General features: G+C 35.7%; 1 protein-coding gene across 1 annotated transcript in view; it reads left to right on the plus strand.

Annotated features, from left to right (window-relative positions):
* The window catches only part of LOC148950950 (chloride channel protein 2-like), a 256,866-nt gene that overhangs the window by 44,114 nt on the left and 193,446 nt on the right, over positions 1-19,306 (plus strand). Inside the window, exon 3 of the mRNA XM_089090525.1 lies at positions 11,885-12,010. Within this exon, the coding sequence (XP_088946651.1) occupies positions 11,885-12,010 (126 nt within the window). The remainder of the gene's footprint in view (positions 1-11,884; positions 12,011-19,306) is intronic.

Below are 19,306 nucleotides of genomic sequence, written 5' to 3' on the forward strand. Positions count from 1 at the left end.
TCCCCCACAAGGAATCATATCCATCAATCAGTTCCTCATTGAATCTATTCAATGCTGAAAATGTTGATGTCAGTGTCAAGTATGGCTACTATGAACAATTTCACCGTCAACAGCCCCTCTCGGAAAATATACACTTTCAAATATTTTCCAATGAAGACTATGTCATTGACTTGTCATCAACATTTATTGATTTTAATGCCGTGGCGAAGAAAAATAAAGATTATCCAACTAAATACTATGTTTATGTTATCTCCTCCGAAAACTGTATACTACACAGCCTATTCAAACAAATTAATTTTTTAATTAATTTGACATTGGTGAGCACTAGCAATAATTTATCAAACTATGCAAGCTAAATATAATTTATGATGATGACACCAAAGGCGTACAAGGAGATGAGAGGGCAATCGCTGGGTTATGAATATCGATTAGGTGTTGATACTGACGGTGAGTTGACTACTGCAATGACCCAGGAGTATCATCTAGTTGGAAAATTAAATCATGAGATATTCAATATATCCCAATGGCTACCCCCCAATGTCAAGATTGACATAAAGTTACAGATGGCACCATCGACTTTCATTTTGAGACAAACACTTCCTGCAGCACCCGATGCATATTTCATTATCACATCGGCAATTCTAAATGTTCGAAAACAACAGGTTCTGAGCTCTGTTGCATTGGCAGTGTAGAAGCTAAGAGCCACTGGCAACAACATTAAACTTCTTGTTACTCATACGATCACCAATCAACGACACATTGCCGCCGGTTCTCGAAGCTATAGCGATTCATCATTTATCAATGGAGAAATCCCATCAAAATTGGCTTTGGCCTTTGTGAAGAGTGGGAGTGCCGTTGGATCCTGGACTGAATCTCCCCATGATTTTATTTTTTTCGGTCTATCTAGTCTTGTGTGCAAAGTGAATGGTAGTCCACAATACACTCTATCATTTGACAAAAAATCCTATAGAGCTCTATACGAGTTGACAGTGCACGCCCTAGATCATTACTCCCAACTTTTTTAGAATGGAATAAATGATTCAATGTTTTCAAAAAATCACTGGGTTATTTTTTTGGATTTGTCTGTGACTCAAGTTATGACCATAGTACGAACTGGGAATGTACGTTTAGAGTGTACATTTGCCGATGCTCTGACTGAGAGTATCACGCTACTATCACTGAGTCAATTTGAAACCTATTGGGAAATCACACCCGATGGCAGTGTTCTACTAGACCTAGCACCATGAACACAAATCAAATAATCAACGTATTTAGTATGGATCCATACATGTCTCGATACAAGTCCTATTGCCTACCTTCGGACTTCATTGAAAAAATTCCAAGTGTTAACAATACCCTGATCATTGTTAATAGCAGTCCATCGAGTTTGACGACCGGTCATTGGCTAAGCATCTTTCAAACAGCGAAGGATATTGAATTTTTTTATCCTCTTGGCCTATCGTATAAATTCTACGCTCCATACATCAGCAACTTTATTGAAAGCAGTGGGAAAACCATTATTCAAAATCAACAAAGAGTACAGGATTTAGCGACTAAGACATGTGGTTTTCATGCACTACTCTTTTTCATGTTCAAATGTCGTGGCTACACCTACAAACAGTTTCTTAACATCTACGTTGACTTACCTAAATTGAACTAATATCTTTTTTATAATATACTTAAAATTTTTTTTAATTTTTTTTTTTTTGCCATAATAATAAATTTTTATAAGTATTTTTTCTAAATTTTTTTTTAATAATAAACAAAATTATCTACATTTTAAAAACGAATTTTATAATATTTAGGTTTCATCCACAAATATTTCTTTTTCGACAACAGCTAGTGCAGTTCGATTATCTTAATTCACAGTGTACTGATCCTGATGTAGTGCAATGTCAGGGTCACATTTTCTACAGTAGAGCGTGACTTCACTCTTGTCATATCTCTTTGTATAGTAAATGATACTATTCGCATTCATTCTATAGAATTCACATGTTTCAATTTGCCTATTTGAAGCAATTTCACAAACAGTGTCCTCAAGTGTCGAATCACATTCCGTCACAGCCAAATAAAAATCAGTGGGCTTATAATCATAACACACAGTGTCTTCACAACGATGACGTAGAAACCATATTCTTTTGTTGTTCCAACAGTTGAATCGCTGACCCGGTTCCTCCTCCCCGAACAATCTAAAACCACGACGATACCAATCTCGTAGCAATAAACTAAAATCACGGTTAGGATTCTTTCCAGTCATACCGGGATATGTACTCTCCCACTGCTTGCACTTATCATAATGACAATTGGAGCATAGGTGACATCTAGGATGAGAGTCACACACCTCTTCAAGACAGGAATTACAATCTTTAATTTTTACAGCATATCCTCTATGCAATTTACACGGATTGCATAATCTACACTTTTCATCACACTCCTCAATCATTGTGCAATTCTCACATGATGACCAACTGCCATGTGTATAAATACATAACGGAAATGTATTGAACATTTTGTCATGTGTTAACGCTCTCACTGCCAAACTTAACCTGAGCTATCAACAAAAAAAAAAAAGTCTGAGAGATAGAGAGAGGAGTAAATCAACCTTTAGCACCAACTTTATTATGAAAAAAAGTCCTAAATTTCTAAACTAATTTTTAAAAGCATATCCACAAAATCATTTTGTCGTGTCGTGATCAATATATCAATAAATTGTGTAAATGCATTTGGACCACGATGTAGAAGCTTCATACAATAGTCTAATGATGGAGAATCAGTTTTCATTATATCGACAAGCATTCCTCGAGAAAATATCTTCCCTTGAATAGACAACTCTAGAAAATCATCATCTAGAATCAAACGTTTGTCCATAAGAACTAGATTCCTCATGACTCAATCTTTCTCAAATATATCCATTTTTTTAGTCCTAAACCCATCCAAAACAAATAAAGAAGAAACATAATTTATTTTTTATAATATATAAAATATAATAAGTTATAATATATAAAGAAAAAAAAAAAAATACCATTTATTTATAAAAATTTTTATTTAAAATAATTACAATAATAATATTCACTGATGAATTTTTTTATCATCAATATATTTCGATAGGACATCTAATGCTGACCGAAGTTTATTTATATGGAGAATATTCACTTTTCCAGCAAAACATAGTTGCTCCTCCTGCTTAAATTTGCTTAATGATATCACATATCTCGCATACATAATGTCCCATTCAAGACATAGTCTACACCCAGCGGTTATTTCCACAGCTACATTAGGTACTCGTATATCGCTGCTGCTGCTGCTGTCGTTTCCATCATTAATCTCCAAAAGTGTAAATTCACCACTCATTTTTTCTCCACTAATATCCTCTCAAATAAACTATTCTCTTTGAATTCAAGTCTCTTACTAATATGAAAGACAATGAAAATTACTCCTTATATACGAATCCAACTACTAATCAAGTAGTTAGTGTGACCGTCGCTCTCACTCTCTGGCTGTCCTCAAAAAATAGGTGTCATAATAGAAAACATGTCTATCAACCCATGTAGAGATCATTGTAATAGACAAATGACCCTGGTAACCGTCCAATTCATTGAAAACCTAAACACATATCTATGCCTTCAGGCGTAAGTTTCCTTGTCCCCTTTCAAGTCCCCTTTCAATGCATTGTACGGTTACTACTCTAGTCCTATCAGTTTCCAATTGAATGAGCCCTTCTTGAAGTTTCTACGACAACGCTTTCTATAAAAAAAAACGTTAAATGCCCCCAGGGCATAACTTAACCTTGCCCTGAGGGGTGCGGGGAATTTGTCATCCTCAAAGACATAATTTCCAGAACTTTCAACAACGTTGAACAAAATGTCTATCTCAAAATTTTCATTGGATGTGTTTGAGGAAACGGTGGGCGTGAGAGGGGGGTTAGTTGCCCTCCAATCACTTTCGACAGCTAAAAAGTGCACTAGTCCTTTCAATTTCCAATCAAATGAGCCCTTTTTGAAGTTTTTACGACAACGCTTTCTATAAAAACCTTATATGCCACCAGGGTATAACTTATAACCCTTGCCCTGAGGGCTCTGAGGGGTTATCTTCCTCAAAGACCTATTTTCCAAAACTTTCAACTATTTTGGACAAAATGGCTATCTCAAAATTTTGATTGCATGTGTTTGGGGAAAGGGTGGGCGTGAGATGGGGCTAGTTGCCCTCCAATCACTTTCAACCATTGAAAAGGGCAGTAGCCATTTCAATTTCCAATTGCATGAGCCATTTTTGAAGTTTTTACGACAAAACTTTCAATAAAAGCCTTATATACCTCCAGAGCATAAATTGCAGCCCTTACCGTGAAGGCTGTGGGGGGGTTGTCATCCTCAAAGACCTAATTTCCAGAACTCTCAACTTCGTTGAACAAAGTGGTTATATAAAAATTTTGATTGGATGTGTTTGGGGAAATGGTGGGCGTGAGAGGGGGTTAGTTGCCCTCCAATCAATTTCGACTATTAAAAAGGGGACACTAGCCCTTTTAATTTCAAATCGAATGAGCCCTTTTTAAAGTTTCTACGACAACGCTTTCTATAAAAACCTTATATGCCCCAGGGCATAACTTAGATCCCTTGCCGTGAGGGCTGTGGGGGGAATGTCCTTATCAAAGACACAATTTCCAGATCTTTCAACTATGTTGCACAAAATTTTGATTGGGTGTGTTTGGGGAATTGGTGGGGGTGGAAGGGGTGTTATTTCCCTTCCAGTCACTCTTGACTATTATAAATGGCACAAGCCCTTTTGATTTCCAATCGAATGCTACCTTTTTGAAGCTTCTTCGACAATTCCTTCGATACGAAGTGCCCTGGCCTAAAGAAAAAAACAAAAAATAAATAATACATTATGCCAATATCGTTCTTTACTTAGGCAGCGCTATTGCGCTGCCTATAAAATGGACATTTTGAGGATGAGCTACCAGTATCGTTCTGTTTAATCACTCTGTTTTTATGAATCCTATTTTTTATTATTATAAATATGTCCACTTCAATCTATTATAAACATATAATTATTATTATTAATATTATAAAAAATTATGTTAATACTGTAATTATGCTATAATATTAAAATTATTGCAAATATTAAAATATTTTCAACAAAGATATTAAAAATTGTGGTATTTTATAAACAAAATTGTAAAAATACTATTATAAAGAATTCTCATTATTTTTTTATTACAATCTTGTGTTTATTACAATTGTTATGAATCCTCTCGTCTCTTTTTTTCCCAAAAAATTAACTATACAACTCTAATTTCCATAAGAAAGTTATTCTTGTCGATATTCACTAGAAATTACAAATTTGTTTTGAAAAACCTATCTGAGATGATTTAATGGAATCTAGGACACCATAGAGAAAAACAGTGAAAGGCATATCTGTAATTGTCTTTGAAGGGGGAACGACAAATTCTAGAAGAAGGATCATAATTATTTCATATATAGGGAAGAAGTGATAATACAGATATTACGCTGTGTATTCGAAACCACATGTTTGCGCATAACTTTGGAAACTATATTCGATCCAAATCAGAATTTTTTCTGGATTTGTTAATTATTAAATAAAAAAAAACTAGTTTTTTTTTTAACTGAAAGTGAGGAACGACGTTAAAACTTAAAACGAACAGAAATTATTCCGTATATGAAATGGGCTGTGCCCTCCTCAACGCCTCGCTCTTTACGCTTAAGTTTTTTATTTTTTTAAAAAAATAGAGTTGTGAGAAAGTCAAACTTTAGCATAAAGAGCGAGGCGTTGAGGAGGGGACAGCCCCTTTCATATACTGTACGGAATAATTTATGTTCGTTTTGAGTTTTAACGTCGTTCCTTACCTTCAGTTAGAAAAACTTGTTTTTTTTTATTTAATTTTGAACGTTTTTGAATTATTACAGGTTTTGATTTTGGCTCAACGTACATCAATAATTACAACAAAATTTGCATATTAGTTTTACTTTTATTTGGTTAAATGGCTTCCTCGAAACTTGTTTAATTTTATTTACGAACGTTTTTATTAGTAATAAATATATGTAACTTACGAATTAACTTACGTAACAAACTTCTATATTCATATATTTTTAATACGTATATTAGGGGGTTCACCCCCTAGTCAATACCTTGCTCTTTAAGCTAAATTTCGAATTTTGTTCCAATTCCTTAAAAATGACCCTTAATCACAAAGGCCGTTAATCAGAGGCAACGCTGTAGCGTTGCCTATAGTAAAGGCCATACGGCTCCAATGTTTTATTATTTATTTTTTTTCCCCAGAGGCACTTCATATGGAAGGGGTTGTCGTATAAACTTCAAAGGGGGATCATTCAATTGGAAATCGAGAGTTCTAGTGCCCTTTTTATTAGTCAAAAGTGATTGGAGGGCAACTAGCCCCCCCCCTCCCCCCTATGCCCATCATTCCCCTAAAGACATCCAATAAAAATTTTGAGATAGCCATTTTGTTCAGCGTTGTTGATTTCCAAATAGAAAATATATTTTTGAGGAGGATACCCCCCCCCCCACAACCCTCAAGGCAAGGGTTTTAAGTTATGCCCTGGGGGCATATAAGGTTTTTATAGAAGGCGTTGTCGTAGAAACTTCAAAACAGGCTCATTCGATTGGAAATTAAAGAGCTAGTGCCCTTTTTAATAGTCGAAAGTGATTGGAGTGTAACTAGCCCCCCTCCCCCCCGCCCATCATTTCTCCCAACACCAAATCAAAATTTTGAGAGAGCCCTTTTGTTCAGCGTAGTTGATTTCCAGATAGAAAATATTTTTTTAAGGAGGACACTCCCCCACAACCCTCAGGGCAAGGGTTTTAATTTATGCCCTGGGGGCAGATAAGGTTTTTATAGAAGCCGTTGTCATAGAAACTTCAAAACGTGCTCATTCGACTGGAAATTAAAGGGCTGGTGCCCTTTTTAATAGTCGAAATTTATTGGAGGGGAAATAGCCCCTCCCCCCCCCCCACGCCCATCATTTTCCCGAACAAATCCAATCAAACTTTTCAGATAACTATTTTGTTCAGCATAGTAGATTTCTAGATATAAACCGTATTTTTGAGGAGGACACTCCCCTACATCCCTAAGGGCAAGGGTTTTAAGTTATGCCCTGGGGCATATAAGGTTTTTATGGAAGGCGTTGTCATAGAAAAATTCAAAACAGACTCATTTGATTTGAAATTAAAGGGATAGTACCCATTTCAATAGTTAAAAGTTATTGGAGTGCAACTAGCCCCCCCCCCCACGCCCATCATTTCCCCAAACACATCCAATCAAAATTCTGAGATAGCCATTTTGTTCAGCGTAGTGGATTTCCAGATAGAAAATGTGTCTTTGAGGAGGACACTCCCCCAGAACCTTCAGGGCAAGGGTTCTAAGATCTAACCTGGGGGTATATAAGGTTTTATAGAGGGTTGTGCTTTAGAACCTTAAAAAATGGTAACTTCGACCAGAAATTCAGAAGGCCATTGCCCTTTTTTGATGTCAAAAGGGAGTGGAGGGGAATTAGCCCCTTCCCACGCTCATCAGTCCCCTAAACACATCCCAGCAAAATTTTTAGATAGCCATTTTTGTTCAGCGTAGTTGATTTCCGGATTGAATATATATTTTTGAGGAGGACACTCCCCCACAATCCTTAGGGCAAAGGTTTTAAGTTATGTTCGAGTGGCGTTAATTGTTTTTATAAGATGCGTTGTAGTAGTAACTTCAAAAACGGCTTATTCCATTGTAAATCGAGGTGATAGTTCCATTTTTTATAGTCGATAGTGTGTGGAGGGTCGCTAGCCCCCCCCCCCCGCCCTACGCCCATCATTTCCCCAAACACACCCAATCAAACTTTTGAGATAGTCATTTTGTTTAGTGTAGCTGATTTCGAGATAGAAAATATGTTTTTGAGGAGGACACTCCCCCAGAACCTTCAGGGCAAGGGTTTTAAGATATGCCCTGGGGGCATATAAGGTTTTTATAGAATGCGTTATCGTAGAACCTTCAAAAAAGGTTAATTCAATTGGAAATTCAAAGGGATAGTGCCATTTTTAATAGTCAAAAGTGATTGGAGGGCAACTAGCCCCCGCCCTACACCCATCATTTCCCCAAACACATCCAATCAAACTTTTGAAATAGCCATTTTGTTCAGTGTAGCTGATTTCCAGATAGAAAATATGTTTTTGACGAGGACTCTCCCCCACAATCCTCGTCAAGAGTTTTAAGTTACGCCATTGGGGCATATAAGGTATATTTAAAGGTGTTGTCGTAGAAACTTCAAAATAGACACATTCACTTGGAAATTCAAAGAGCTGGTGTCCTTTTTAAGAGTCAAAATTGTTTGGAGGGCACCTCGCCCCCCCCCCCCCCACGCCCATCAGTTTCCCGCACACATCCAATCGAAATGTTCGGATAGCCATTTTGTTTAGCGTAGTTGATTTCTGAATAGTAACTATTTGTTTAATGAGAACAATTCCCCATCCCACTCAGGGTAAGGGTATTTATTTTTATGCCATGGGGGCATAGAATGTTTTTATACAAAACTTTGTCTTAGAAACTTCAAATACGATCTATTTGTACGGAAATTTCAAGTTCTACTGCTCTTTTTAATAGTTGAAAGTGATTTGAGGGCGACTAGCCCCCTTCTTGCATCCACTTTTTCCCCAAACACCTCCATTAAAAATTTTAAGACAGCTGTTTTATTAAACGTAGTTTTAAGTTCCGGAAAATATGTCTTTGATTAATACTCCCCCAAAGTCCTTAGTGCAAGGGTTGTAATTTAATGATTTTCCAAATCCATCGTACTATTTCTTATGGAAGGATGCTCGTATAAGGTTTAGAGAGGGCTCGTTTGATTGGAAATTGAAAGTTCTTGTTCACTTTTTAAGAGTCAAAAGAAATTGAAGAGCAACTAGCCCCTCTCTCTCCTAAACGCCCTCAATGCATCAGATAAAAATTTTGAGATAGACATTTTGTTAAAATAGTTCAAAGTTCTGATAACAAAAACTCCGGTGTCGACACGGCCCACCAGGGCCCAGAGGTAGGCGTTGTAAGTTATGCCCTGGGGCATAACTTATTGAGGGGGGTTTATAACTTATGGGAAGAGGTTTTGTATGGGAAGAACACATAGGAAATCTATTATAATTATCCAATTATAAGGTTAAAATACATACTCTGTGATAGATGCAAAATTGCTTTGGCACACAAATTCCTATTAAGGTCAATTCCAAACAGCCGTGATCCCTTTGTGTCAGCAAGTGAAATGGTCTAAACTCCCTTATTGGAGCTATTTTTTCAATACATTCATTGTTGTCAATCGCTGTCCACAAGCTATGCAAGCTGTCTATTGTTCATTTATAGGTTTTTATCAAAGAGGTATTCGTATAGACTTTGATAAAAGCCTCATTCGACTTAAATTTAAAGTTCTAGATCCGTTTTTTAAAGTCAAGAATAATCGGACTTTTTTGCCAAAAAATTTAGGCAAACAATCATTAAAATTAAGCTAGAACAAATGGCACCAAAAAGTTTAAGAAGGTTTGGCTATCCTTTGAAAGGATAGATGGCTTTGGGAACCAACACATTCTAAATTGTTTTAAGTTTTTACGGACAAAAGCGTTGTCAAATTCTACGAGTTTGTTTTTCTTATCTTCCAAGTGTAAAACTACCACAAATCACCATTAACAAATAAATGAAACCCAAAACTAACTGAAATTACAATAAATAGCCTAGTCAAACTCAAAACGAGCAAAAAGTAAAAGGAATATGGCTGATAACACCCATGTCTTGTTCAGACCAGAAAATAATTTACACTTTACTTTAAAAAAAAAAAATAAAAAAATAAATAAAAACGTGTATTGTCAGTTTGATATGCATATTCTGATATCTAATCCTTATAGTCTTAATGCTTCTTTATTTGTTGAAGTCAAAAAATGAAAAAGTTTAAAACGTATTTTGTCTTCAGTAAAGTGCAAATTACTTTCTGGTCTTGAAGAGGCGTGGCGGTTGTCAGTCTTACTCATGCGAATTGTTGCTATTTTGAGTTTGAATAGGTTATTTATTGTTATTTCTGTTTGTTTTGGTTTCAATTTATTTATTTATGGTCTTGAGGAGGTGTGGGGGTTGTCAGCCCTACTCATGCTAATTGTTACTATTTTGAGTTTGAATTGGTTATTTATTGTTATTTCTGTTCGTTTTGGGTTCAATTCATTTATTTATAGTGATTTTTGGTAGTTTTACGCTTGGAAAATTATTTGAATTTATTTCTACTCAATTTTGGCTTAACGAGGTCATGGGCACCGGCAAGGGGGGGGGGCAGGGGGGCCATGGCCCCCACCTGTAAATTTGGGACTATATAGTAAATATAAAGAAACCAAAGGACAAAAAGCAGAATAGGGGAAAACCATGGAAAAAATGTTTGTTGCCCCATCGTTGGCGGCCTGCCAATAGATTTTGACCCATAATAAGGAAAAAAATATAAGTTCTAATTTGTGACTGAGTGACCCCTAGCAAGTTTTCCACAAAAAAATTTCTATACGATTTGGTTGGATCAAAAAAAAAAAAAAAAAAATAAATAAATAAACACGCATCCGTGATCTTTCTTCTGGCAAAAAAAACAAAATTCCACATTTTTGCAAATAGGAGCTTGAAACACTTACAGTAGGGCTTTCTGTTGCGCTTAATCTTGTGGTTTGATCTTCTTTAAGATTTTATCACTTTTAGGGGTTGTTTCCCCCTTTTTTCGAAAATAAGACAAATTTTTTCAGAAGTTTTTGATGGGTAAGACTAAACTTGATGAAACTTATATATTTGAAATCAGCATAGAGATTCGATTCTTTTGATGTATCTACAATTCCGTTTTTCCGTTTCAAAGTATCAAAATTCTGTTTTTTAGAGTTTTGGTTACTATTGAGCCGGGTCGCTCCTTACTTACAGTTTACCACGAACTGCTTGATTACTGATCAAAGTTTATGTTATTTATGCCTTTCATTTATGTTATTTTACTGTTTTTATGACCGTAAATTTAGCTTTGAAAAACACTTATTTATTTATCTGTTTAATATGCAGAATAATTGTACCAAACACATTTTGCATGCAGACCCGCTATGCTTACCCCCCATGCAGACACCCTCCCCTAATGTGCAAATCTAAAGCTGAAATTTATTTTTAAAGTAACGAAGAAACTAAAAAAAAAGGTGTGTTTTCGAATTTTACACAGCATAAACTTGAGTGAGTGGCATATAATACACAAGTACCAAAATTCCATCCCCCTACGGAAATTAAAAAATTAAAACACAAATAAAATTCTCGAATTTGGAAAGCCTTATTTCCCTCGGGGGGGGGGCATTTTTCAGGGGGGGGGGGGGTATCTTCCAGTGGGTATTTTCCGCGGAGGTATTTTCCGGGGGATATTTTCCGCGGGGGATGGTTATTTTCCGGGGGGGGTATTTTCCGCGGGGGGTATTTTTCGGGGGGGGGGTTGTTTTCCGGGGGGGGGGGTGTATTCGCCTAGAACCGGGTCCAAGCATCCCTAATCCGCCCATTTTTCAACCGAAACGAAATAGTCATCTAGGCGAATAACGGCTTTAAACACACATGCTCCACTGTAAACATAGATCATTTAGAACCCCCTGGGTGGGCCACATTTCATGATTACTGTTCCTTTTTGTTCTCTGCATATAATTTCACGTATATTTTTCCATTTTTAAAGAAATCGATTTTTTGTTTATATATGACGTCACCTTACCCTCAGTTATCCTGCATTTTCCAGGGTTATAAGGTGTTCCTTATCCGAGAACCAATCCAGACCGTTTCTAGTAGTCATGTTATTAACCTCTGACGTCATTTATACTTTTTAATGACGTGTTTTTTTGTTTTTTATTTCAGCTAGAATTTGGTTCTACGAGTATATGGAAAATATGTTCCTAAAATATTTAGCCTGGATAAGCTTGCCAGTGTTTCTAGTCTTATTTTCTGTTGGTTTTGTACACTTAGTGGCCCCACAAGCTATAGGTAAGTTCTTTATTCTTTTTGTATAACCATATTTGCCAGTTTAATCATTCCTGTCATTAGATAAAAATAAAAGAAGTCTTTCAAATCAAAGGGAAGCGCAACGTTAACACTCAGAACATGTAAAACCTAGCCTCAATAAAAGAGGGGAGCTGTAACTAAGGTCGTATCCAGAATTTTTGTTCGGGGGGGGGGGGGGTGGGGTAAAAAAACTTAAGAAAATGCATAACGTTCAAAAGAAAGTTTACAAAAGAAAACCCATTTTTGTTACGTTTTTACAATTCGGACGAGTATTTCGGGGAGAGGTGGGCTATTACCCCATACCCCCCCTGGATACGGCCTTGGCTGTAGCTCCCCTCAGGCCCTTAATCATGACGTTCATTTGGCTGCTTGTACATTACCGAAAACGTTATATTTATGATTTTTTCATTGAGAAAATGAAACTACTTCTATTTTCCTCAATCAATCAAACACGGCGTTTGACAATCACCTCGTTGCAGTAAGTTTCCAGTGAATTGGAAGCAACCACTTGAACGTTCTGGGGAGGGAGGACGGAGGATTTAAGGAGGCCTCATTACCTTTAAGGAAAACTTTTACCCGAGTTCACCTTTAAAATACAATTTTTGGTACTTGTCTCTTATGGTGACCCCACTCAAGAAGTGAAGTTAGGTTAATCATAATGAAATATACCAAATTATGATGAAAATATAATATTTTTGTCAGAAAATTATGGGAACTACAACAAAGAATTATGGAAAGCGGGCCGCCTAGGACGCATTATATTAAATACCTAACCTAACCGACTTTATATATTAAATATTTAATTAAAATATACCAGCATAGTAGTTTATCTCACTGAGACTAAGCTAATGGTCTCCGAATGCAGACAGAGAAACCGGTTTTACTCAGAGCATGAACTTGAGTGTGGTTGTTATAATAGACAAGTGCCAAACTTTTTACTAGAGTTCTTTTTTGTCAAAAAAGCTTCTTATTTTTGCTGTTTACTTTTATTTGAAAAAACCCATCATCTTAAATTTTTCATGTAGATATGGTTTTTGAGTCTCCTATAAACAGGGTTGCTCCCATTTAGAGCTAGTCCTTTCCTTTCAATGCTAAATCGTCATTTCCGTTTTTTTAACTTTCCATTATGTGTTTTTATGTTATTTTCCAATATTCCACCGTGAAACGAGTATTTAATATTGACTATAGTCAAAAGACCATATATTAAACCGTGTACATTCCTGTTTACTTTGGGCTTTACTTTCACTGGTACTCCAATAAGCAATGGCTGATGTATTCTGAAGTTATAGACATGCATAATGAGCTTTAAATTATATTCGAATTTCTACAAAAAAAAAAAAAAAATGGTCATTTAAATAAGTGTAATATAGGAATGTCTTTCGGTAACACAATCAAATAGTTCTTGGTAACGAACAGTAAGCAAGGACTGACTTTGCCAAATAGTAATAAAAACTCTGAAAAACAGAATTTTGATACCAATAGTTGCATGAAAAAAAACTGGCTTGGTACTTATTTAGAATCCGGTAAGTACGCGAGAAGTGAAGTTTCGTTAATGCTAAAGTGCACCGAAGCTCAGCTTTTAGGGACACTGAGCAATGATATGGAAAAAGTGGAGAAATGGCCAAGGCTAAACAAGCTGAAAGTAAATCACAGCAAATCGGGGTTCGTTGTCTGGGGCAGATCACCTTCATATTATCCCTGGTTTGCAAGAGCTTACAGTAGGAGACTTGACAATAAGACGTCAGAAGTCAGTGAAATACCTAGGCGTAGTAATTGATGAAACACTAAGTTTTTCAGAGCATGTACAGTAGCCTACAGTGTATATCGTCGAATGTAGCAAGGAATATAGGTATGATAAGGAAGCTAAAGCATCAGTCAGTAGAGAGGGGTCATGAGCTCGTGACATGACCACGTGGTTTATGGTTTTCTCACTGAGAATGAAAAAACAGGAATTTTCTCACTTGGAAAACCATGAATTTTGTCACTTTTATGGTTGTTTTAATGGACGGATATATGTGTTGTTAAATTTATTTGATGCTTTTCTCGGATGTCAACATAAAATTATGGATGTTTAATGGTTTTTGTCAGTGAGAATTTGAAAAACATGAATTTTCTCACATTTATGTCTGTTTTCATGGTTTTTGTCAGTGAGAATTTGAAAAACAGGAACTTTGTCACATTTAAGGATGACAACAGCAATTCATGTCTGTTTTATGGTTTTCTCAGTGAGAATGGACATGCTTGACGCGAATGTTACGAGATTGTTTGGCTAGCCTGGCCTGAGAACTTGATTTACATAATCGCTAGGGGAAATTATTGATTCACGAAGGGGAGAATTAGGAAACATTAAGGCTTCTTTAATCTTAGGTCTGAAGAAGGGGGGAATTAAGAAACAAACATGGCTTCATTGTTGTTTGGTTAGCTTAACCTGAGAAATAGCACCTGTAAACTTGATTTACATAATCGCTAGGGGAAATTATTGATTCACGAAGGGGAGAATTAGAAAACATAAAAGCTTCTTTAATCTTAGGTCTGAGGGATAAACGTTCTTTAGGACAGAGAGAAAAATTAATATTCTATTTTCAAATAGGGCTTCATTGATCTTAAGTGTCAGGAATTATAATTGACATCACTTGTTATCTTGGAATTATGCGGGAGTCTAAAGAGATAGAAATTCTATTTTTAAATACGGCTTCACGGAGCTTTAAGTCGGAGAGGTAAATTGATATTCTAACGAAACCCTAATAGTTTAGCTAGGAAAATTTATGAGATGAAGAGATTAACGTAGGAAAGGGTTTCCTAGAAATTTGAAATGCGTTAGCGCAGAGATGCCATACAAAAGGAACACGCTGAAATTACGTTTAGGGATTATTTGGGCGAAACGGTTTTATCCATTTTATGGGATTATTTCGGCGAAACCGTTAGAGACATTTTGAAAGAAGATTTTAGAAAGGGTTTTAGAAGAGATTTTGAGTGTGGTCGTTATAATACACAAGTTCCATTTGAACAGTGTTGTGAGGTCCTCTACCCCAACCCCAAAGGGTTCCGATCCCCCACCACAACCCCGAAGGAAGCCCCCGGTACTCAAAGGCCCCCCCAAGCTCCCATAGAGCCACAACCCCCCAAACGACCTCCTCAGACCCTCAAAGACCCTCCTCTGGTCCTCAAAGGGCCCCCGGACCCCCAAAGGGTACCCCGGACCCCAAAGGGCACCCCGGACCCCAAAGGGCACCCCGGACCCCAAAGGCCCTCCCCCGGTCCTCAAAGGGCCCCCCTGGCCCCAAAGGGCCCCCTCCCTCTTCCTCCCTCCTCCTCCTCCCCCTCCCCTCCTCCTCCTCCCCTCCCCTCCTCCTCCTCCCCTCCCCTCCTCCTCCTCCTCCTCCTCCTCCTCCCACCTCCTCCTTCCCTCCTCCCCTCCCCTCCTCCCTCCTCCTCTTCCTCCCACCCCCCCCCTCCCCTCCCCTTCCCTCCCCCATTTTTTATACTTTTTTTGTGCATTGAGACACAGAAGGGACATCCCTCCCCCAAGGGTCCCCCAAACACCCACCCCGGGCCCCCCCCCCCAAAGTGTTCCCCTCTCCATTTTTTTTTAATACTTTTTTATGGCTTTATTATATCTTTTCTGAACAAGTTCCATTCATAATGTCATTCCTAAACCCATTTTCCAACCTCAAAGAGTCCCCTCCCCAATTTGTAAATACTTTCTTGAATTTTTTTACATGGTATTTTTTTAACTTTTTTTCGTATCTTAAAATGACATGAAATATGGTTACGGCTCTACCAATCATACTCTGCGCTTGTTCATGGACACGACGTGGCTTTCCCACTGGTACTCTATGGCAGGTTATCGACACTACCTAGTTTATTGCATGCATTAAACCAGTATTTTTTGCGCAGTGGAAGGATAAACACACAATTCATATCTGTAAAAAAGTGAGGATGAATTATTCGACGAACGTATGTGCACATGAAAAAATTATTGTCTTATTGAATGATGACAAGGAGAAATACCTGAACTATGAAACGAGTGCAATCGGTAACACTATTGGAAATGTATGCATGCGTTGTCATGACAGCGAGAAGTTAGATTTCTTTGGAGTACCCAAGAATTTCAATCGTGTAAACGGTGGATATTCAAGAGTATCATTACCAGAGAAATTAGTGCTCAAAGATAATGCAAACTTAAAAATAATTGTCGATGATCGGGGACAACTCCTTGCTACGGCTTCTGGTAACACATTACCTGTTGATAAATCCTATCATCCTCTTTCCGGTATTAGCATTTTAAAGAGAACAAGAAGAAGACATGCATACTCCTGCACCAACATCATAAATCATATCTTGTCAATGTGTCAAAACTGCCATCTATGTAAAAATAATGTGACAATAGACAGTGAAATCGCAGGCAGAATAAAAAGGACATTAGCAGACAATATCATCATTGAATATAAAGATGAATTGACGGAAAGTGAAGCGCAAGTGTACTAATAATGTGTAATAATGTATTTAACGTATTTTTATATTAATATTCTACATGTCATTATTTCATTAAAAATATTTTATGCATTATTTTGTTTAGTGTTCATTTTTTTAGGGTTTGGCAGAACGTTAACGTTCAGAATATCTATTAAAAAGGTCAGAGATGAAAGAAAAAGAATTTTTAGAGATAGAGATGCTACTAGCAGACTCAATTTTTCACGGAAGATAAAAAAGTTCAAGTTCTCTTCGGAATTTTATCAAAGAACACAATTCATTTCTAATTTCTCCAGAGAAAATAAAAATCTTCCACTTCAGTTCTTTATTTCACAAAGACATAAAGAAATTTAAAGTTCAATTCTAAATTTTTCGGTGGAAGATAGAAAAAGTAATACCATACTTATGAATATTTTCATGGAAGATAAAAAGTTCTAGTTCAATTTAAAATTTTCTCAACGAGGTGAAGAAAAACTCAAGTTCTCTTCTGAACTTTACCAAAGAACACACTTTAATTCTAATTTCTAAAGAGAAAATAAAAATCCTCCACTTCAGTTCTTTATTTCACAAAGACATAAAGAAATTTAAAGTTCAATTCTAATTTTTCGGTGTCAGATAGGAAAAGTTATACTATGATTTTCATTATTTTCTATGAAGGTAAAAAGTTCTAGTTCATTTTTAAATTTTCACAACGAAGTGAAGAAAAGTTCAAGTTCTCTTTGGAATTTTACCAAAGAACACACTTTAATCCTAATTTCTCCAGAGAAAGCAAAAATCTTCCACTTCAGTTCTTTATTTCACAAAGAGATAAAGAAATTTAAAGTACAATTCTAATTTTTCGGTTGGAAGATAGAAAAAGTAATACCATATTTATGAATATTTTCATGGAAGATAAAAAGTTCTAATTCAATTTAAAATTTTCTCAACAAAGTGAAGAAAAATTCCAGTTCTCTTCTTAATTTTACCAAAGAACGCACTTCAATTCTAATTTCGACAGAGAAAATAAAAATCTTTCACTTCAGTTCTTTATTTCACAAAGACATAAAGAAATTAAAGCTCAATTCTAATTTTTCGGTGGTAGATAGGAAAAGCAATACCCTACTTGTGAATATTTTCATGGAAGATAAAAAGTTCTAATTCAATTTAAAATTTTCTCAACGAAGTCAAGGAAAGTTCAAGTTCTCTTCGGAATTTTACCAAAGAACACGCTACAATTCTAATTTCTCCAGAGAAAACAAAAATCTTTCACTTCAGTTCTTTATTTCACAAAGACATAAAAGAAATTTAAAGTTCTATTCTAATTTTTCGGTTGGACGATAGAAAAAGTAATACCATACTTGTGAATATTTTCATGGAAGATAAAAAGCTCTAATTCAATTTACAATTTCCTCAACAACGTGAAGAAAAATTCCAGTTCTCTTCTGAATTTTACCAAAGAACGCACTTCAATTCTAATTTTTTCAGAGAAAACAAAAATCTTCCACTTCAGTTCTTTATTTCACAAAGACATAAAGAAATTTAAAGTTCTATTCTAATTTTTCGGTGGAAGATAGGAAAAGCAATACCGTACTTGTGAATATTTTCACGGAAGATAAAAAGTTCTAGTTCAATTTAAAATTTTCTCAACGAAGTCAAGGAAAGTTCAAGTTCTCTTTGGAATTTTACCAAAGAACACGCTACAATTCTAATTTCTCCAGAGAAAACAAAAATCTTTCACTTCAGTTCTTTATTTCACAAAGACATAAAGAAATTTAAAGTTCTATTCTAATTTTTCGGTTAGAAGATAGCAAAAGTAATACCATACTTGTGAATATTTTCATGGAAGATAAAAAGTTCTAGTTCAATTTAAAATTTTCTCAACGAAGTCAAGGAAAATTCAAGTTCTCTTCTGAATTTTACCAAAGAACACACTCCAATTCTAATTTCGCCAGAGAAAACAAAAATCTTCCACTTGAGTTGTTTTTTTCACAAAGACATAAAGAAATTTAAAGTTAAATTCTAAATTTTTTTCGATGGAAGATAAAAAAAGCAATACCATACTTATGATTATTTTCACGGAAAATAAAAAGTTCTAGTTTAATTTAAAATTTTCTCAACGAAGTGAAGAAAAGTTCAAGTTCTCTTCTGAACTTTACCAAAGAATACGCTTCAATTCTAATGTCACCCAGAGAAAACATAATTCTACCACGCCATTGTTAAGTTCACCAAGACATGAAAAACTTAAAGTTCAATTCTAATTTTTCGGTGGCAGATCGGAAAAGTTATACTAAGATTGTGAATATTTTCTATGAAGTTAAAAAGCTCTAGTTCATTTTTAATTTTCTCAACGAAGTGAAGAAAAGTTCAAGTTATCTTCTGAATTTTACCAAAGAACACACTTTAATTCTAATTTCTCCAGAGAAAACAAAAATCTTCCGCTTCAGTTGTTTATTTCACAAAGACACAAAGAAATTTAAAGTTCAATTCTAAATTTTTCGGTGGTAGATAGGAAAAGCAATACCGTACTTGTGAAATATTTTCACTGAAGATAAAAATTTATAGTTCAATATAAAATTTTCTCAATGAAGTCAATAAAATTTCAAGTTTTCTCTTCTGAATTTTACCAAATAACAAGCTACAATTCTAATTTCTCCAGAGAAAAAAAAAATCTTCCACTTCAGTTCTTTATTTCACATAGACATAAAGAAATTTAAAGCTAAATTCTAATTTTTCGGTGGTAGATGGGAAAAGCAATACCATACTTGTGAATATTTTCACGGAAAATAAAAAGTTCTAGTTTAATTTAAAATTTTCTCAACAAAGTGA

This window comes from Artemia sp. Qi Xiang Cuo, chromosome 6 (genome assembly GCF_049724085.1).
Source record: "Artemia sp. Qi Xiang Cuo chromosome 6, ASM4972408v1, whole genome shotgun sequence".
NCBI classification, from domain to species: Eukaryota; Metazoa; Arthropoda; class Branchiopoda; order Anostraca; family Artemiidae; genus Artemia; species Artemia sp. Qi Xiang Cuo.